The sequence below is a fragment of the Centroberyx affinis genome, unplaced genomic scaffold (assembly GCF_046629955.1).
Source record: "Centroberyx affinis isolate AG114_WGS23_722 - 3 ecotype Tasmania unplaced genomic scaffold, CSIRO-AGI_Caff_v1 ptg007210l_1, whole genome shotgun sequence".
NCBI classification, from domain to species: Eukaryota; Metazoa; Chordata; class Actinopteri; order Beryciformes; family Berycidae; genus Centroberyx; species Centroberyx affinis.
Genome location: NW_027283646.1, coordinates 161,101 through 180,706, shown reverse-complemented (window position 1 = coordinate 180,706; position 19,606 = coordinate 161,101). Strand labels below are relative to the sequence as shown.

The window sequence follows — 19,606 nt, the reverse complement described above, 5'->3', positions numbered from 1 at the left end:
CAGTGCGGCCTGTTGGTTTCTTGAGACCATCCTGTAACTGGAAGATCTCAGGTCTGAAGGTCACACACACACACACACACACACACACCCACACCCGCTAAGGTACTTTGCATAAGCTAAATGAATAAAATCTTAACGTAATGTTGTGTGAATCAAGATTATCACTATTAAGCACCAGCCATGTAATGTCATGCTGAACACCAGAAATCCAAATCACATACATTATCAATGACAGTGATTAGGATGGCCTAAATAGCAGCTTTATGAGTCTTTATAGCCAAAATGGATTCTGTTTGCACACATATCTGCTCACCAGGATTCAAATTTTGTCTAATTAACAGCTGACTTGCATGGCGCACATGAACTGTTTGGTTCATTTGGCAATTAGCAATGGAAAACATACTGTAAATAAACCAATATGATCTTCTTTATGAAAAAGAATGAAGGACACTATACAAATATCAGAGACAAACCATAAGCCATATGGTTTGAGAAACTCAAAAGTGAGAAAATGACAGCAGCTGAATGGATTTTCTTTTTTTTTTAACAAGCTATGGCAGGATAAGGCCCACAAGGAGAATCTGTGATTCCAGCTGCTGGGTCCTCTTTTTAAATATCATTGCATTTTGTATTTACTCCATTTCATACGGGGAGTTCTAAAATGTAAGATGACAAAGGGAAAATTCACCCCAAAGGATCCTATACCAGACAAACATTTTTGGGAAATAAACTCAGACGGCTAACGGTAATATGGGTATATTGTCTGGCTGATCCTTAGTGAAATGTTACTAAATCTTAATTGGTGGCTCTAGGGTTATAGTTTTTTGAAGAAAGCCTCTATTGTTGCATGGTTGCCGCCTAGAAACATCCAGACTGCTGTAAGCCTTCAAACTGATTACAGAGGATTCCTACAGCGGTCTGCACACTTCACAGCCTTCTGGTCTAACCTCAGACACAACTATTTGTCCCATCCAGACCATGAACTGAAGTGGTGGTGGTGGTGCAAATTGTCAAAACCGTAGCAGTCTTGTGCAAGCCTCTCCGGGGGAGGGACGCGTCTAAAAAATGTCTTTGTGGTTCTTTGAAGTGGAAGATGGCTCTGTGTCCCAATTTTCTGTTTTAATGCTTTATACACACCAGTATGGATTATTGGCGTTAGTTGAGATGTGTTGACAAGTGACATTGTTAGAGTATTGATGAAGCACAGGTGCAGTGGTGGGTCGGGGATTTGAGGAAGTTGAACATTTCCAAAAGCGATATCTCGCACAGCGTTTGTCCTATATTCATGAAATTTGATCACATATGCTCTAAAATTTGCCTCTGGGTGATTCAGGTCGCACATGATGGACTTTCTGATGATGCTGAAAAATGATGTGTGTATCAATATTGGCCTGAGATGCATCAAAGGGAAATACTACTAGAAAATACGGTTCACCTCAGCTTTCAGATGGGAAATTCTACTTGGAACTCGGGGTTTCACGTTGGACTCCGATTTCTCCGACTTGATGTCATTTTGCGATCACAGCTCTTAGAATGCCATGGCAGGACAGGACTACTTGCTGGAGTTTTGCTTTGTGGTTGACATCACAGTGTCTGGTTTGCTGTAAAAACAGGAACTCAGATGTCTCATCACGAAGTTCCGCAGCCAAATTCTACAGAAAACTTCAATTCTGGTGTCTTGACGGCTTCAGGTGAATTTAAACGTTCTTCCCATATGACTTGAAGGCAGCTTTCCACTCCATTTGGTAGAAAACCACAAAGACACGCTCATATCCTCTGGCTAGTGGCATGTTCATGTTTCATTTTCCACCTTCTATGCTCAAAAGCATTCATTTTTTAAATTAAGAAGTACAAACTGAAGTGTTCCACTAGCTGGTTTATTGTGCAGATTAAATGATTTATTTCTCTCAACTAGTCCTCTAGTTTGAAAAGGTATAAAAGAAATGCACGGTTTGAAACTATGTGAAAACAAATCCATACTTTGTGAAATCTCACATCGACATCTTGAACTTCCAGAATATATCTTACAAAAAAAGTACATCACTGAATGCATTTTTTTTAATTTTTTTTTTTACATCATATCAGTTATAATGAACTCATATCTTTCTTCCTGGACCCTCTGCTGGTTCAACTTTATATTCCACATAGCAAAGGGATTGGCTCCACCTTTGCTTCCCTACTACATTTCTGAATACATTTTCAAATCCCCAAAAGTGTCTAGATCAGTGATTCTCAACCTTTTTCATATCAAGGACCCCTAATGTAGTCCACAGTAGGGCCACGGACCCCCAGTCGATGAGATTTTGTCTCTCGGACCCAAATCTGAGAATATTTTTATTGTTCGATATGATTTTGTCCAGAATTCCATGACTATCTGTATCGCAGGTAGAGAGATAGCAGTGAAACTATGATCAAAACAGTCATTCTTCTACATTCTCTAACTGTGTTCTTGTAAATGAAATAATGGTAATAATTCATGAATTTGCTGGGGACCCCCTGGAACCCCCTCAAGGACCCCTGGCGGTCCCCGGACCCCATGTTGAGAACCACTGGTCTAGATGACACAGGTGCAGCTCAGTCAGACGCATTGAACTAACATCTGATGAAAATCCTTCAAAAGTATCAAAAGAGCATGTCCATCTGCAACGGGACAGTCGCTTTCTACAAAAAATATGTATGACCGAAACAATTACTTAGGGAAATTGATTTGAAACACTCGTTGAAAACATGTACAGAGGCCAACTTCAGCTGATTTCCAAATCATCCGGTTCATGAAAGTATCAAGTATGAACGTTATTCACATATTTGAACAGAACAGTCTGTTTTGAGAGGCTGCTTTCCAACTGTCTGCTGTCTGGGACCGGACTGAAACTAAGCCTTCCACCTCGTTCCCGTATTTTTACATCCAACGCTCCTCGGTGGCAATAAAAACCACATGTCCCATTTGTTGTTGGGGGGGGTGGGGGGAGTCTGTCTACATTATTTTTACACACAAAAAAAAGAAGCGAACATCTCTTTGTCCAGTGGGTCGGAGGCCACAGAGAAAATCAGAAAAGTCTTGTTTTGTCAGAAGCCCGGCGCTACCGGAGGTCCGAGGAGGGTGTGCGTGTGTGTGTGTGTGTGTGTGTCTGTGTGTGTGTGTGTGTGTGTCTGTGTGTCTGTGTGTGTGTGTGTGTGTGCCTAGGGCTTTTGTTTGTTAATAAAGTTAACCAATGTGTTTACTACAACACAACAGGTATACCAAATGACATGAATAACACACTATTCATGTTAGGTAATGCTTGTTGTGACTTACTCACTTAAGTTAATGCCAGGATATGTTTAAGTAATACATGAAGATTATCTTTGTTAATGTCACTGTTCATGCTTAATTCATGTTAGTAAACACATTAGTTTACATTATTAACAAAAACATATAACAACATTAAATAATGCAGTTGTTCATGTGCATTTTATATTAAGTTATCTTTGTTGATGGGTTGTTCATGTTAGTAAATGCATTCATTAACATTAGCTAATGAACATTTAATGTACAGTGTTACCCAGTAAATTCTACTATGCTGCCTAGTATTGGTCTATTACAAAACAATTACAGGAACGAGTGCTTCATTTGATCAAAATTTGCAACTGGAAATTGTCGAACAATCCTCAGTCAAACAAAAGCAAATGATAATAATAAAATAGGAAATGAGAAGAATGTTCTTTTTCACAAACATTTCAGCATTTTCATGTTGTTGTTTCATGTTGGTTCGCCTACCAGTGTCCAGCCAGCCAGAATGAAAATAAGTTCAGAAAAAAGCGCCTTCCCCAGCGGGCCGCGGTCGCTGGACGAGTCCACCACCATGGGCTCGGTGCTCGGGTCGATCTCCGCCTCCATCATGGAGATCTTCAGGATGTCGGACACAGAGGGCTTGCCCCCCGCCGGCCTGGAGCTGGACTCGGGGATCAGCTTGGGGGCGGCCTCCCCGCTGCTGAAGACGGGCGTGGAGTGGTGGGTGCTGCCGAAGGTGATCTTGGTGACGGTGGCGCTCTGCGTGATGATTGGCTGCTGCATTGAAGAGATTGAATATTTATAAAACATTTGCATTCTTAATACTGGCATTTTATAAAAGCAATGAACCATTCAAAGCAGTGTTTTACACTGATTTTAGAACAGCTAAGTAGAAAAGTTGCTTTACAACGCCTCTTATTTGTCCTAAACTCGGTGTAAAGCCACACCTGCCTGACCTGAACTCTCACCTGGCTGGAGGCGGTCTTGTCCGTGCTGACGGGGTGGTGGGCCTGCAGCGGCGGGGGCCCGGACATGGGCGTATGGATGGGCCTGTGGTGGGACGTGGGTGCTTGCTGGAGCTTGGGCAGCTGGGGCGTCAACAGGGGCTTGGTCGGCGTACCCGGGGCGGACACTGCTCGCGTAGCTTGGGGAGTTTCTTCGTCAGACAACGGTGTGGAGGGGAAGGCGGCGGAGGAGGAGGAGGAAGAGGAGGGCTGGCCGATCTGCGGCTTGCTTCTTGCCGTGGCTGTCAGAGGGCTGAAACACATTCACAAAGAAGAATACTGAGAGAGAGGATAAAGTAGATTAGATTAGATGATACTTTACTGATCCCTGTGGGGAAACTGAGGCATTGCAGCAGCAGATAGGATCTATAAGAATAAGGCAAATAAAAAGTACTGAATATAATCTAAAGTAATTACAACAATTGAACATATAATACATGCAAATAAAGATACTTAGATGTGAGAAGGTTAGGCTAACACTATGCCCCATTTGCATTGTGTGTACAGTGTGTGCTCCGTTGTGCAGTCGTTCACTAAAACATTCATTTTGATGAAAGTGACACAGAATACAAAAATCAATATCAGCCACTTTAGCTCTTGTATGTACGGAAATATGAGAAGGAGCGTCCGAGGGTGGAATTTTCCATTAGAGGACATCATCTGAACATATTGAACATATGATGAATGGGGTTTTTTTTTTTAAAGTCATGCTATCAAGTGTCCTCACCATCTGGCTGAGGTGTGAGACCGGGGCTGCAGAGGAGCTGGGAACAGGCTTGGCCACCAGCGTCACCTGGCTGCTGGTCTTGTAAGGCTTCCCCTGCTGCTGGCTGGAGGACAGGACCCCGTCTTCGTCCTCGCAGGGCAGACCCGCTCTGCCGGCTTTACCTGGGCAGGGAAACCCCGGGCATGTTGTAACGTTTATCGTTAATCACGTGCTATATGTAAACACAAGAGCTCCATTTCCCCCCCAATTACACTGTAGCTTGCATACAGATAGATATAATTCATAGTTACATATTAACCGGATTTTACAGATGGTAACTGCTATAATCATTTCTATTTATTTACATTACAGCAAATCTTTTGGTTTTATAAAAAGTGTAAGGTTTTCATTCCCTTTCATTCTCACAAAGAATCAAAAAAAAGAACCTGTATCAAATTTGAGGTATTTTCACAGAAATTTTCCAAACAATGTTCCACCCCACCCCCGACTGGGACCTAACAATGCGTAGGATTTATGTTTCAGATAGCGGAGGCACACCTGCTGCGACGTACTTGGCGCTGGATTTGGCTTCCAAGCCTTCTAAGTGTCACGTATGAGTAATATGCACTCATACACATAGGCATTTTTTTTCCTAACCACCAAAGTTATGTTTGCAGCCTTTACATGACAGAAAGTGTCACTTGGCAGCTGCTCTCACCTGTCTGCTGCAGCTCCAGCAGGGCTTTGATGGTGGAAGTGGCTGACTGGGATTCCCCGCCGGACACATCCTGGTAGATGATGGTGGGGCTGGACTCCACGGCCACTTCCTGCTCAGCCCAGTCCTGCTCTCTGGAGGTCACCACGTGAACTACAGGCTGAGACTCTGACAAACCACGGGGGGAAATGACAGGGTCAGTTTGAATTTTAAAACGCACCTCGCAGTCCCAGAGATTTGCATTGCAAACATTTGCCTTTTGTTTTTTGAGGCAGCGGGGTGAGTACTGGCTTAATTACTGGATAAAGACCAAAGGTGAGCCACTCTTTGCCACATGGGCATTATTTAGATAGCTGTTACCTTGTTGCCTGATACTTTGAAAGCACATAAGCAAGTAACATGGTCAGTCATTTCACTTGGGGTCTTAGCAGGAGTCAGCCGGTGCAGGCAGAGTGAAAACATAGTTATGATGGATGTAAATGATGCAGATTTCCTGGAAAGATATGTCAAAATTCCCCAAAGATTGCAAAAAAGTAATTTCTATCTTGGCCAGCATGCAAACTAAATGAACCTAGTCATCTGATAGTAGTTTTACTTGCCCTCTAAAGAGTCGAGCACCAAACAGTGATATGGTTGAAGTTGTCATGTCTTGTGCCCATTCCATGTAAGATGGAAGTCTATCTTGGGCTCTGCAGTGGGAGGCCTCACCGGATAAGGCGCCGCTCTCCGTGAAGCCGCCGGACTCGTCCTTGGCCGGCCCGTCCTGGCCGGAGGTCTGGCCCTGGCCCGGGTCTGACGAGCGGGAGACCTGCTGCAGAGTCTCGGTGACCAGCTGTCTGGTCTGCTCGCTCACCACCGCCGCCTGGAACACCGGCTTGGGCTTGATGAGAACCTGGAAGGAAACAGAGAAGAAACAAAACTCACTGGCAGAGTTTGCGTGATGTTCAGTGTTTTCTTATTCATTAGTGTGAATTATCGGGTCAGACTTCTGTCACATTTTCCAGCACCACCGCCCCCTTTTGCTCATTTGCATGTTCCATAAGCAGCTCATTTGCATGTTCTGTAAGCAAGCAAAAACAATCCACCCACTCTAGCCAGATGGTATATTTTGAAATAAATGCTATATGTGAAAATAGGTTTCAATATTACATACAGTATGTTTAAAAAAACACGTGACATTGTATCATTGGGTGTCATCGCTGTCTTTGGAAACATTAAAGTGTTTAATAAATTTGACATAAACACAGACTTTAAAATGATGAGATGACAGATTGCCGTTTTAAAGGTGAGAACTTCCTTTGCTGTTCTGGCAGATGTAGTTAGTGGTCCATTGAACTTGCACATAGGCTGGATAATCAGGGTGGCTGTTAAATATATAACTATAAGGTTCCTGTTTTATAACAAGAGGTTCATTCTGACATTAACAAGAGGAAGCTGTTCTCCTGCCACAATCCTCCATCCATCAATGTTGCTCATCTCCGACCAGGAAGAAGGTTGGAGGAGATGAGCGAAGATAGGGAGCATGAGAGAAAAAAGAAAGAAAAGGAGGAGGAAACGTCTTGTAGGGTGCTAGTCAAATATGGGCCCTCTACCACTGCACATGTGAGAGCAGTGGGCGTTTCCATTTAAATCACTACATGTACTTTCAAAGCAGCAGCAGTCTTAGTATGTGTCACAAACAGCTGAATTTCTGCAGAACCCAGCCCTAGCTGTTCAGACTTACACAACAGAGGCCAAAAAATCCCCCAGGACTGAAAAACACCTGTAAACTCCCTAGCAGCATCTGAAACAAACCTGTTTAGAAAAATGTCAGTCTGGACCTAAATTGCCCTTGGAATTGTCTGACCTGCATCCAGACTAGGGTTGCAAAGGGGTGGAAAATTTCCGGTAAATTTCCGGAAAGTTTCCGGTAAATTTCCACGGGAAGTTAAGCTGGGTAATTTTGGAAATATTCCAAATTGGAAACTTTCCATGGGAATTATGGGAATTTATGGGAATTTATGGGAATTAATGGGAATTTATGGGAATTTATGGGAATTAACTGGGAATTTAATGGAAAGGTATCATATCCAAGCATAAATATTTGTTTTGTTATAAGCAGACATCTATCCAAAATAATACAATTAAAACAGATTTATTTGTAAGTAGAACTTTATCAAGTGTTAAATATTTTATTGAACAATCAATTCTTTCATTGAAGAACAAACACATGAATGTTGAGTTGCATGTAGGGGGCGTGGCCTCAACAGCCCTGCAGTAAGCAGTGTGCTATGTGTGCATGTGATTGAGGAATAGCATAGATATTCAACTGTACTTGCATGATATCTGGTTGTTTTAGTCAGGATTATGCTAAAATATATTTTCCCCAACTATATTTAAGTTTCCTATTAAGAGCATACCTTCAATTTAGTAAATTCCTGGTTTATTCCCGTTTATTCCCATAAATTCCCGTTAATTCCCATAAATTCCCGTTAATTCCCATGGAAAGTTTCCAACTTTGAAAATTCCCGGAATTTTGCAACCCTAATCCAGACTGAACTAAAGCTACATGGACCCGCTTCACACCTTTATGACTGTCAATACCGCAATCCACCAGTTGCATTGTGTTGAAGAAAATGTTTGAAACTGAAGCCTTTTACTGGGAAATAACCTGGAGGAAAAGTGAACTAATTTCTTGATGCGGCCAGGCAGGGACAAGCAGTCCGAGGTGGAACAGGGAAGCTTTACCATTGTCGATACTCTACATGGCTCCCAGCTGGCAATGCGAAATTACCTCATACCTGCAGCAATAAATTCAGAACTGAATATTTTAGGAATTCATGAGCCAGAGGGATCAATATTTTACAGGAGCAACTCTGGCATGAAGGCTATCTGCAGGTTGCAGAAAGCCAAAGTAAGATTTCTTTAAGACCTTTTACTGCTATCTGGAGCTGAAGTTAAGAGGAATTTAAAAACCAAAATATAGAATCAAAGCTGGCAAAACCAGCCTATTTCCAACTGAACACAGCTAATCAAAGTTCTTAGACTACAAATGGGCAGAGTAAGAAAAAAAGAGACCAGGAAATTAATTGTTAAGAGTCATGTTAACCTGATCATGTAATAACTGGTCTGAATGTAATGGGTCAAAAATGTAATAATATCTGCCAGATAATGTAATAACATTAACCGATCAGTAAACAATTTTAACTTTTTACATCATTAGATGTATCAATAATAACAACTCAAGTTATTACATTATTGGTCAATATTATTATTACATCACCAGTTAAAAATACAACATTATCCAGGAATTCTTTAAATGAACAGGTTTTGTAAAATTTTTTTGACGCATTTAAAGGGACATTTCATAAGTTTTGACAAGTTATTACATTATGAGGCAGTTATTGCAGGGCATGAAGTCCAGCTGTGTTTAGTAAAGCAGATAGGATGCATATTGTACTACTAAGACTGTTCTGTGTTAATGTAAGAGTGGACATGCAGTGCAAAGGTCCAAAAAAAAACCTATGAAAAAATAACATAAAAATTATGAAAATATTTCAGACATTTTCACAGTTTTGACCTGACTGACCTGTGTCTTGCCTTGCTGGCCGTAGACTATCTTGGTGGGGATGATCTTGGTGGCGGTGGCCTGGGAGCCGGAGCTCAGGCCTTTGGGCTGGGTGACGATCATCTTGGTGATGGGTCTGGAGGCGGTGATGATGGCAGGCTTGCTCCCCTGTACGGCCTGAAGGCTCTTCTCACCCTTGTGCACAGAAGCGTATGGATTAGACAAGTAGTGTGCAATGTATCATAAAACTAAACGCAAATAACAGGTAAAACAGAGCTGCAAAGTAAATTGTACAACGTAAAGACCAAAGCAATGATGACATAAACACATGCATTAATAACTGAGTTACCCACATAATTAATAATCCTACTACATATAATAAGGTGATTACAGGTTTCTGCCAGATCTTTGCAATGCAAATAAAAATTAAGACCAATTTCATCACAAAAAATTACCTGAAGAGCAAAAAACATACAGTAAAAAAAAACACAAAAAAAAAAACGTACAGTATATGTCTGTGCAACCAAGGCAATTTCTCATTAGAAAAGTAATCCACTGAAAAAAAGCTTTATTTTTAAGAGCTATGAAATTGTATTTAAGCCTCAAACACATTTAACTGTATTTAGTTAAAGAGACTTTTTCTAATACACACAAAGCTAGACTGCCTTGTACTGTTGCCAACTTCTCAAAGACCAAAACACTGGTGTCAAATGTTCTGGTCGCCCTGGAAGGAAAAGCAAAAAGCTTGATCATGATCTGGTGTTCGACTGACCCCAGCGTTTAAAAGCGTGGTGACCACATTCTTGCCAGGCAGTCCTTGGATGGTCGCTCCTTTCCCCGTGGTTTTCTGAACCACAATGACATTTGGCTTGGAGGTCATGGGGATGGTGGTGATCTTAGTCGTTGTCCCTTTAAAAAAAAAAAAATGAAATTGGAACATTTTATTGTGAAGTGGCCTGGAGGGAAGGGAACAAATTCCTTCTGTAAGCCTGTTAACTTTATTGGAACAACTTGTTAACAACTTCTATGGTTTCAGATGCTTCCTTGCAGTCCTGCTACAGGATGGAGTGAACTCACCGGACACGATGTTGCTGCTGATGATCTTTCCACCCAGCGTGGCCAGAGACTTGGGCACCACTGTGATGATGCTGCCGCTGGTGGTCTTGACGTACGTGGCCCCGCCGGTGGATGCCGATATTCTGGCTCCGATGCCGGGGCTGACAGTGGGTCTCGTGTAGGTGGCCTGGGTACCTGTGTGTAAAAGAAATGTAGCGGTGTTACTTCATGAGGCACATTAACAGGCACGGGTCTTTAGGTTAGTGATGAATCAGCTGCTTTGGTGCTCAAGTGTCATTTCAAATAGAAAAGGTTAGCTCCATTTGATGTTTTTCGCAAATAAATATAACATTAATGCTACAATATGCAACTTTTTTCCACATAAAAAAAAAGGATGTATTATACATTATCGGTCTGTGTGTACATTAATTCCCATGTTAGCCTGAAATTGCTGATGATGTTTGGGACGTTTTTTGAAACTACAACTGCCATCTGCTATTGGCTGATCTTTGGTTTCTATAGGCTACAACAGGTGGTGACATCACCTGGCACCAAAGACCAGCCAATAGCAGATGGTCATTTCAATAGCACGCTTGTAACCATTAGATGGCAGCAAACCCACAAAAGTGGTCTAGGGTTTAGCTAGTAGGACATCGCACAATGACAGGGTTTTTGATACATAGCTTAAACAATGTGATGAAAGACAGAGACTTCATTCACCAGATCTGAGAGTTTTTTACAGTGTTTGAGTTCACCCACCTGTTGGCTGAGAGACCAGCTTGGTGGTCATGATGGCTCCGTTGCTGCTGACAACCATGATCGGGGAGGAGCTGCTGCTGGACAAGCCCACGGAGGAAGGCTTAGGCAGGATCTTACTGGGCTGAACCTGCTGGGTGATTATCTTCACTCCTACAGACAAAGTTCAGTACATTTACTCATTAAATAGCTTAGTCATATACTGTGTAGTGATGGGATGTTTCAACTAGAACTTCATTTAAAGTAATAATCCATGACATTTTCAATAAGTAAATGTCTCATTTTGCTACTCTCTATCACTGATTGATATAATACAATACTGATTCTACCTGTAACCAGTTCATGAAAGCTTTTACATTTGCTGTTCTAAATACCCGGCGTCTGATAGGTCTGTCTCTATTTGGAATAAATAAAACATGAAGATGGAGTCATGAATCAAACCTTCCTATTCCTGCTCACCTGACTCTTGTTTGATCTGAATGGTGGGCTTGGAGCCGGGAGGGGTGGTGGAGGTCTGGGACTGGCTCACACTGGAAGCCACTAGAGGTGAGCCCTGCTGAAGCTGCTTGGGTGACTGCTGTTTGGGGAACTGGGCCAGGATCTGAGTGGGAGACCCCACCAGGGTCTTTGGTGAAGGAAGCCTGGCTGAGGCCACCTTCACACCAGCAGAGGACCCGCCTGGAAGAGGGAAAAGGACAGTGACGGTGTGATCAAAACCAGACTAGGTGACCTGCCTCTATGGTGGATGGACTATGTTCTACAGAATTCTTACCCGTGTTTCAAGTTACTCTAGCACGGATAATGGCACAACTGTCCAATACCGGAATTACACCAGCAGTTAGTTGTTTTTTTTAAGTTAAATACGTTGAAAAACACTTCTGCTCTACCTCTGGTTTCTCTATGCTAACAACAAACCATCTGATTAAACTGCTAACAGACAAGTCTGTTCTTAAGGAACTGATACTTGTCACTTCTTGTAGTGTAGAGCGAAGACGTACACGACGCAACAGTCGACATGACCACAGAAGGAGTAGACGACACCACTGTGGTCACTGCGACCGTGGGATTGGAAGCGGGACCGGAGCCGGCCGGGAAGACCACCGTCTGCTTCTGGCTGGAGCTCGTCAGCATGGACGCCGACCCCAGCTTGGACACCGCTGCGTTGTTGTGGGAGTGAGACTTGGACAGGATGTTGGGCACGAAGTTGGAGCTCGGAGAAGTCGTCACAATGATCACCTGGTCCAAGATAAGACGGGGCCAAAAGGAAAATAGAAAACATGCTCAGCATTTCATTTCATCACAGAAATGACCCACATTATATATATTATATAAATTATACTGTATATCACCATTATAATAATTTCAAATGAACAGGGAACTAAAGTACACCTGATTCATAGACTAATTCATAAACTAATTACAAATTTAACACTACAATAACACTGTGAGTGTCACCCCACACACACACTTTTGGGTGCTCAACCTCTGTGAGTTTACAAAACAGTTGGGCTAGATGGAGCAAACACTGCAGCCAAGAAAGCAGCTTTACATCTTTTACATCTTTAAAGGCAAAAATCCCACCCAAAAGTACAAAAACGTACAAAACAACTGGTTTTAGCATATTGAATACCCATTGTCCATTCAAGTGTTGAAATATTTCTCTTGAGTTACTTTAGTTGGCAAAAACAACAGTAGTTTTGACGGAATAATTTTGTCCACAAACTGAACACTGAGCTGCACATTGCCTGGGGTGTTCCTCACCTTGTGAACACCCAAGGTCCCAAAGGGCAGGGGTTTGCTGGTCTTTGTGTCGATGAGGAGGACCTCAGCGTCCAATATCATACTGTGGCCGCCAGGAAAAGCCTGGGGGATGTATTCTTTAAAATGGGCCACCTGAAACATTAACATGGACATAGACAGGCTTAGGCACTGACCGGAAACCTTCAATTGAAATCAAAGAATCAAACTTTATGCATGTTACTACACATGATTGTGTCCCTCGTTGCAGGTTACTCTTCCATAGAACTCATTTTGCCTCAGCGTCTACCTTTATCACACTCTGTTTAGACTGAAAGGTGCTCCTCCAGGTAACTGTCATCAATACCAATGTGACAAGCTGAAATAGCAGCTAGGTAGACCTTAAAGGTAAAGGCTTAAAGAAAAAGGCTTTTATCATCAAAAAGGTCTTTCAGAAGTGTGAGAACAGAAAGTAAGGGGAAGCAGAGGGGCCTATAAGTATTTGGATGGGTTTAGGCACATGGCTTGTACACATCCCAAAAAAATCCTCATGTATAAAAGCCCCAAGGCTTTTTTTTTTTTTTTAACTTGACTGCCTTTTCCCCAGTGGCTTAGTACCTGGTAGGAGTCAAAATGTGTGCTTTGGAAGCTAACTAGAGTCCAGGGATGCTTGGAGATATAGAATGCACGCACAGCAGCAACCTCTAGTGGTTTGATGGGCTAATGGGCATGAATGGAAGCTATTTATCCTTGTATGTATACGGCTCATGGCCTCATGCTGAGAGAGTGAATGCAGGAAATAAAAAAATCGCTGTAGGGAATAACTGTGAATATCACCCTTAACCTGCTCAGTCCTGCAGGAGCAAACACAAGGGATTTCCACTCTGACCTGCAGTGCCATCCTGACCGGTATCTAGCCTAGGGGAGCTGCGTGGGTGTGTGCTTGCATGTATGTGTATGTATGAGTGTGAACGATTACACTGACTCACTTTGTGCGGCAACACCGGCTTGAGGCTGCGGCTGAAGTAGCTGAAGCTGTCTCCGTTCTTGTGGACCTGCACGCGTTCTCCGTCATACTTTATCTCAGAATACATCCCGTTGGGGCATTTCTTCATGGCGTACTCAATGGACTTACATGCCTCAGCCTGGAATTACAAAAGAAAACAAACATCATCTTTAGTTACACCAGTGGCAAAATCCAGCCAGTCTCTAAGCCTCTGAAGTACTATTTCCTTAAAAGAACAAGTTATTAAAGCAACATTTTGTGTAGTTTATACAGTTTTGAAAAATCTATTCCAAATTTAGCGAGTTTAGTCTCTATGTTCATAACCTGCTGTTTCTCAGCCCATTGCCTACATCTTAAAAGCCCTTCATTCCTGACAGATAACTAACTAGCTAGACCTGAAGTAAACATGGAATATTACACTCTTGGCCTACTACAGGCTGCGTAATATAATGAATCAGCAATGAAATGAGGCTTTTACTTTGAGGACACATCACATTAACTTCATTCAGTTCTTGTGTGAATGTAATGCGTGTCTCCATTGATTTATGTGGTCAGAAACATTAGATGTCTTCAGTGTAGCAGTGTGCACTAGGCAATGATTTAAATGACAAGTCAAGTAATTATTAGGTGATGTACTAGTTGTCAATAGACTCATCACCAACATGGGCTGAACGGGGGTCATCAGCGAGGCCTCGATGGTGAGGAGTTTCCTGGGTCCTGAACCGTTGGACGCCTCCTGCTGGTTTCTCAACACGCGCTCAATCACGTCACCCAGATTGCGAGAGGCCTTGAAGGCATCATAAGCGTTTGGATCCACAGCATCCAAGCTGCAAAACAGACAAGTATGAAAGACAAGTCAAGTGTCTACTGGCTGTTCCACAATCTAGATTAAAAACAAGGGGTCTCTACTAGTCTATATTTAACATAAGAGGTTCCAATTGGCTGATCCAAAGTCTAGATTAACAAGCAATTTGCCAACCAGGATCAGAACCCGGGAGTTTTTCTGTTGGTGTTTTTTTGGGGGGTTTTCTTCGGGACCAAGGCTTTGCTGGGATGTCATATCTTACCAGTGAATCCTGAGAACTTGCGTGGAGCGTTCATGGATGGGTCGGCAGGAGGAGCCATCAGTTGGCTAGTGTTGTTTAACTTGGCCTGCACCTTCTTCTTTGGACTTGCATTGACTTTGGCCATCAGGTCTACAAGAGGAAGAAACCATGCTCAGCACTTGCCCTGGCTGAATATAACATAGCATAACAGTATACTAGTATCACACTGTTTAAATTAGCATTTCTAAGAAAAAAGGGGCCCAGCTTTACCTTATCCTTCACTCTGAAATGGTTACTAAGATTAATAACATAAAAAAGACAAAATCAGATGTAAACTTATTGGCCGGTTTTTATTGTAGTTACAATCTTGTGATGTGGAAATCCTGATAAGATGTTGCTCTGATTCTTTTTATCTGTAATGTTATTGAGGGCTGCTTTGTTATTGAGGATGCAGGTATTTGTAACAACCAGCTGAATTATCCAATATGTCCTCCTGGTTGAACAGGTTAGCCAACTGGAAAAATTAGGTGCAGCCGAGTTTGACACACCTACCACGGTGTGAAATGAGAGACTTGGTTAGTTTTATTGGCTGTTCACTTATTCCAAATATGTGATATGGTACTGATCACATGAAGGGGGAAGGTGTCTTTTTTACTTGTCCCCTGCTGCACCACAGGGAGGTCAGAGGTCAGGCTCAGCTACAGAGCAGCAGTCCTGGAGCCGGTAGGGATTCAGTGTCTTGCTCAAAGGCACTTCAGCAGGGAGAATGCTTGTTGTCACGAGGGCTTGAACCCTACTCACTATGCCACCCTGCTGCCAAATATGCATCATTTTAAAAAAGTGACTTTGAGTGTGTGCACAATCTGTCTGTTGTACCTGAAACATGTTTATTTATGAGCTCCTTGTCCTCGTCCTGCAGCTCCTCCCAGCCCTCCAGATCTGTGATGTCCTCAATCTTCCTCGTGGTGGCCTTCGTGGTGAGCTCTACACCACTTTCCAGAGAAGCTGACAACTGACAAATTGTCCCAACGGTTGCAGTCCTAGGTAGACAGCCTTATGAGCCAAAAAAAACAAAGGGCCTCTGCATCCAGTTAAGTTAGATACAACCTAGGAAAAGAAAAGGGATATAATAGTTGAAAAGAGATAGGAAATCATATTGTTCTTACAGATAGCATGCAGGCAAGACTTAACTGCCTTAACTGACCTCCTTAAGCAATGGGTGGGTAACTGAGACTCAGCTCTGATCTGGCTTAGACCCTATCTTTCCAACAGAGCCATCTCTTCCATAGTCACTCATCATCTTCCTCAGCACATCACCTGTGGACAGGGCTCAATTTTAGGCCCCATCCTCCCCTCTGTATGCTTCTAATGGGCAACATCATTAGCAACCATGATGTCTCTTTTCATGGCTATGCAGATAACACCCAGTTACGCCTCCCATTAAATCCTTGGGACTAACTGCATGATCTTGCTCAAGCACTTCCTCACAGACATCAAATGGTGGATGTTTCAGATCTTTTTATTGCAATGTGACACTTTACTGATCTCCATAGGTAAAATTTAGCTTGCTGCTTTCTTCAGATGAGTATTAATGATCAGTTCTTGAGAGTTTAAACACATTCACATCTCCATTGCAAACTGTAACCAGCTGTAATTAACCCAAATATCATCAATCCAGTGTCAAACATTTACAAACAACCTTTCCACTCATCTCTCTGACAGTTCTAGGTTTAGGACCCCCATCAGAATCCAAAACATACAATACTGTATGTTAAAAACATGGACATAACAAAAAATAATACACATGTCCTAAAATCGTTTTAATTTGGGGAAACTTGTGTATAGCTTGAGTAACGTTAACGTTACAGAAGTCTAATGGTGTTTGGAAAACCGCACACAGCTCAATAAGACAAAGAATAAGCTGGTGGTGAAATGTTACTTCCAATCAGGATTCCCGTCAACATAACTTACATATTATATAACGAACTGGTGTGCACTTTGACATTTTTGCCATGTATTCTACTAAACTGTAATCCATTACAGTTCTGATACAACGAAACCAAAGGACAAACGTGATACAGGGACGGTTTGACGGCACATGGCACTACAAGGATATAATGTGACGCCTGAATAACTTAACCTTACAGAAAAAATCGTTGACTAGCCTTGCCTGTAAAAGAGATATTAATACGTCTCCAGTTAACTTGCTTTCCGTTACAAAACAAGTTAAAGTTCGTACAAGATAGGCTACGTGTAAGTTAGACGACATGATGGCAAGTGTTTGGCTAACTAATTAGCTTTAGCTATAATAACAACTGCCTGTTTATCCAAGAGCGACTAGCTAGCTGGCTAACAGACTGCAAACCAACCAGTCTTAATGAAAAAAACTGGACGGTTGCTAATTTTTCTGCACAAATTGACTGTACCTTGAAGAAGCTTAGTGAGATATGATCACACTGTTTCTCCACACCTTCTCATTGTTTGCGTGTAGCTCTGCAGACCAGTGTCAAGACAAGGGCTTGTGTTCCGCTAGCTAGATGCCTTAAGACTTCCGGTTTGGCCGTTTAGCCTTCAAAGTAAAATCGCGAGATTTTAAACGTAGAAATGCTGTTTTTTTTTTATTCATTTATTAACAAACAGCATGGTAAACAAATAAATAAACAAACATGTAAAGCCAGGGGATCAGAACACTGACAGAAATCATAAATCAGTTTACAAAAATGTTATACAGGGTACATAAATGTATAGTTTTAATAGCTTTCCTATTTTTAGAATATAGGATTGTAGAAATGTATTGTTTGATTTCATTTACAAAGATTAAAAAAGATGGTTTATGATTGGAAAATTTAGCTTTATGAATATGTGATTTTGCCAGTAAAAGAATCAAATTGATGATATAGTATTTATCTGCTTTGGTGTTTTAAACCAATTAGACATACTTAGTATTTAATCGTCAAATTCAATTCATCAGTGACACATATAGTGTGACACATATAGTGTCACTATTCATGTTTGATCTTTCTGAACACACAGGTGTCTTTTCCTTTTCCACTTCCAGTTCTGCTGCTAAAGACCTGGGGTCTGCATTTGCCAGTGTAGTGGTGCAAAGGCTAAATGCAGAGGTGTTTTCTAGTAATCTGCCACTCTGGGCCTCTAATTGGTCAAGCTCTCAATTTGTCTTTTGTGTGAAATAGCCTATGTCACCAGTGTAAGTAATATAAAACACGCCTTCACTCTGTGACTGGAGAACAATTTGGAACGTCTTTGGACATGAATCATGCAGACATGAGCCAAATATGTTGTTTAATTATTTATTTTTCAAGCAAAAATATTTTTTAGTCAATATTTGAGTGTTGTGAATTTGTAGAAATTACTTTTATTCTGAAAATATCACATATCACAAATAAGCTATGAAATGAACAAATAAGCATAAAGAAAACAGCTGGCGTCTCTCTGCCCTCTAGGTCATAGTGGGTCAAAATCAGCCAAATGAAAGCCACTGTCACCACTCTGTTTGTAAATGACTCAAACTCCCATTCATGGTGACTGGGTCACCCAGGGCTCCCTCTCCATCTGAGCCTTGCCCTATATTGCAATTTTTTTTTCTTTGCAAAACACTGTGTCATGAAATCTCATGTGGGATGGGCCATTAATCTGGCATGACAGGAAAATAAAATGTAATTAATTAATTAATTCATACATACCATTATTTAGCTGAAATCGCCACTCTAGCTGTTGTTTTGTCATAATGAAAAATGCCATATTAACTATAAATGCTGCATGTATTACACTGTGCAGAATAGAAACAGAACAGAGACTAAAGTGGACATCAAACATGAATACTGGTGCTCACTTATTGAATTGGACGATTAAATACAAAGTAATTGGTGCAAAGTAATTGGTTTAAAATAGTATTTCTACCTATTTAAAATCTCGCGCTTTTATTTTGAAGGATGAATGGTTACACCGGAAGTCTTATTTCTGCTAATTCGAGCTAGCCTTACCTAACTAGTTTCGAAGGCCGGGGTGCTCGCAAACAGCTAGAGTGGCGAATTCAGCTAAATAATGTTGTAAATGTCGGCCTTTACAAGTCACTTTGGGATCTGTTGGCTTCAAGAGACTTGGATTATTATTATTATTATTATTATTTAACTGTGAAGACAGGACGCCAGCAACTATGGACTAACAAACCTTACCCGATTTTCTACTGGCATGGGGGTGAGTAACGTTAGATAATGACTGAATTTTCATTTTTGGGCGAACTATTCCTTTAATTGGCTTAAAACTGTATTTCTACACGTTTAAAATATCGTGCTTTTATTTTGAAGGCTGAACGCCAAAAGGAAGTCTCATTTTGTGGTTATTCTGGCCAGCGACGTAACGCATCTCATCTAGGTTTTGACAAGAAACCCATTGATCAAATTTCCAATGGGAAAAATGAATGGGAAATGCTGGAACCCGCCGTTTCAACTCTATTGGCCAGATGTCATTGTGACGTCAAACAATTCTGACGTAGCAATTCGAACCGTTTATATGAGGGAAACAACAGCTGAAACGTCCTTTTGCCCGTGTGACACAAAAACGTATAGGCTTTATCCTGTTATTTTGGTGTAATTGGGAAGCGAACAATAGCGAGCGAGAATAGACAACAAACGCCTTCATATCATCCTACCATGGATGATATGAAAGCTACAGATATGGATGGGGACATACCCCTAATTAGATCAGAGGTCCTCATACCTCTAGCCAAGCAGCATCTGGA

The 19,606-nt window shown here is 41.7% G+C and overlaps 1 protein-coding gene across 1 annotated transcript; it reads right to left on the bottom strand.

Annotated features, from left to right (window-relative positions):
* Nucleotides 1–3,499: 3,499 nt before the first annotated feature.
* On the bottom strand, nucleotides 3,500–17,338 carry LOC139639392 (BRCA2-interacting transcriptional repressor EMSY-like). Its single transcript, XM_071513482.1, has 18 exons — nucleotides 17,271–17,338; nucleotides 15,721–15,951; nucleotides 14,866–14,994; nucleotides 14,457–14,625; nucleotides 13,782–13,937; nucleotides 12,817–12,948; nucleotides 12,054–12,291; nucleotides 11,515–11,733; nucleotides 11,059–11,208; nucleotides 10,321–10,494; nucleotides 10,016–10,152; nucleotides 9,265–9,438; nucleotides 6,376–6,588; nucleotides 5,700–5,862; nucleotides 5,003–5,163; nucleotides 4,598–4,641; nucleotides 4,240–4,528; nucleotides 3,500–4,048 (listed from the first exon to the last, which is right to left on the bottom strand). The coding sequence occupies exons 4-18, from the start codon at nucleotides 14,478–14,480 to the stop codon at nucleotides 3,740–3,742; spliced, it is 2,583 nt and encodes an 860-aa protein (XP_071369583.1). The 5' UTR covers nucleotides 14,481–14,625; nucleotides 14,866–14,994; nucleotides 15,721–15,951; nucleotides 17,271–17,338; the 3' UTR covers nucleotides 3,500–3,739.
* Between the last annotated feature and the right edge of the window lie 2,268 nt (nucleotides 17,339–19,606).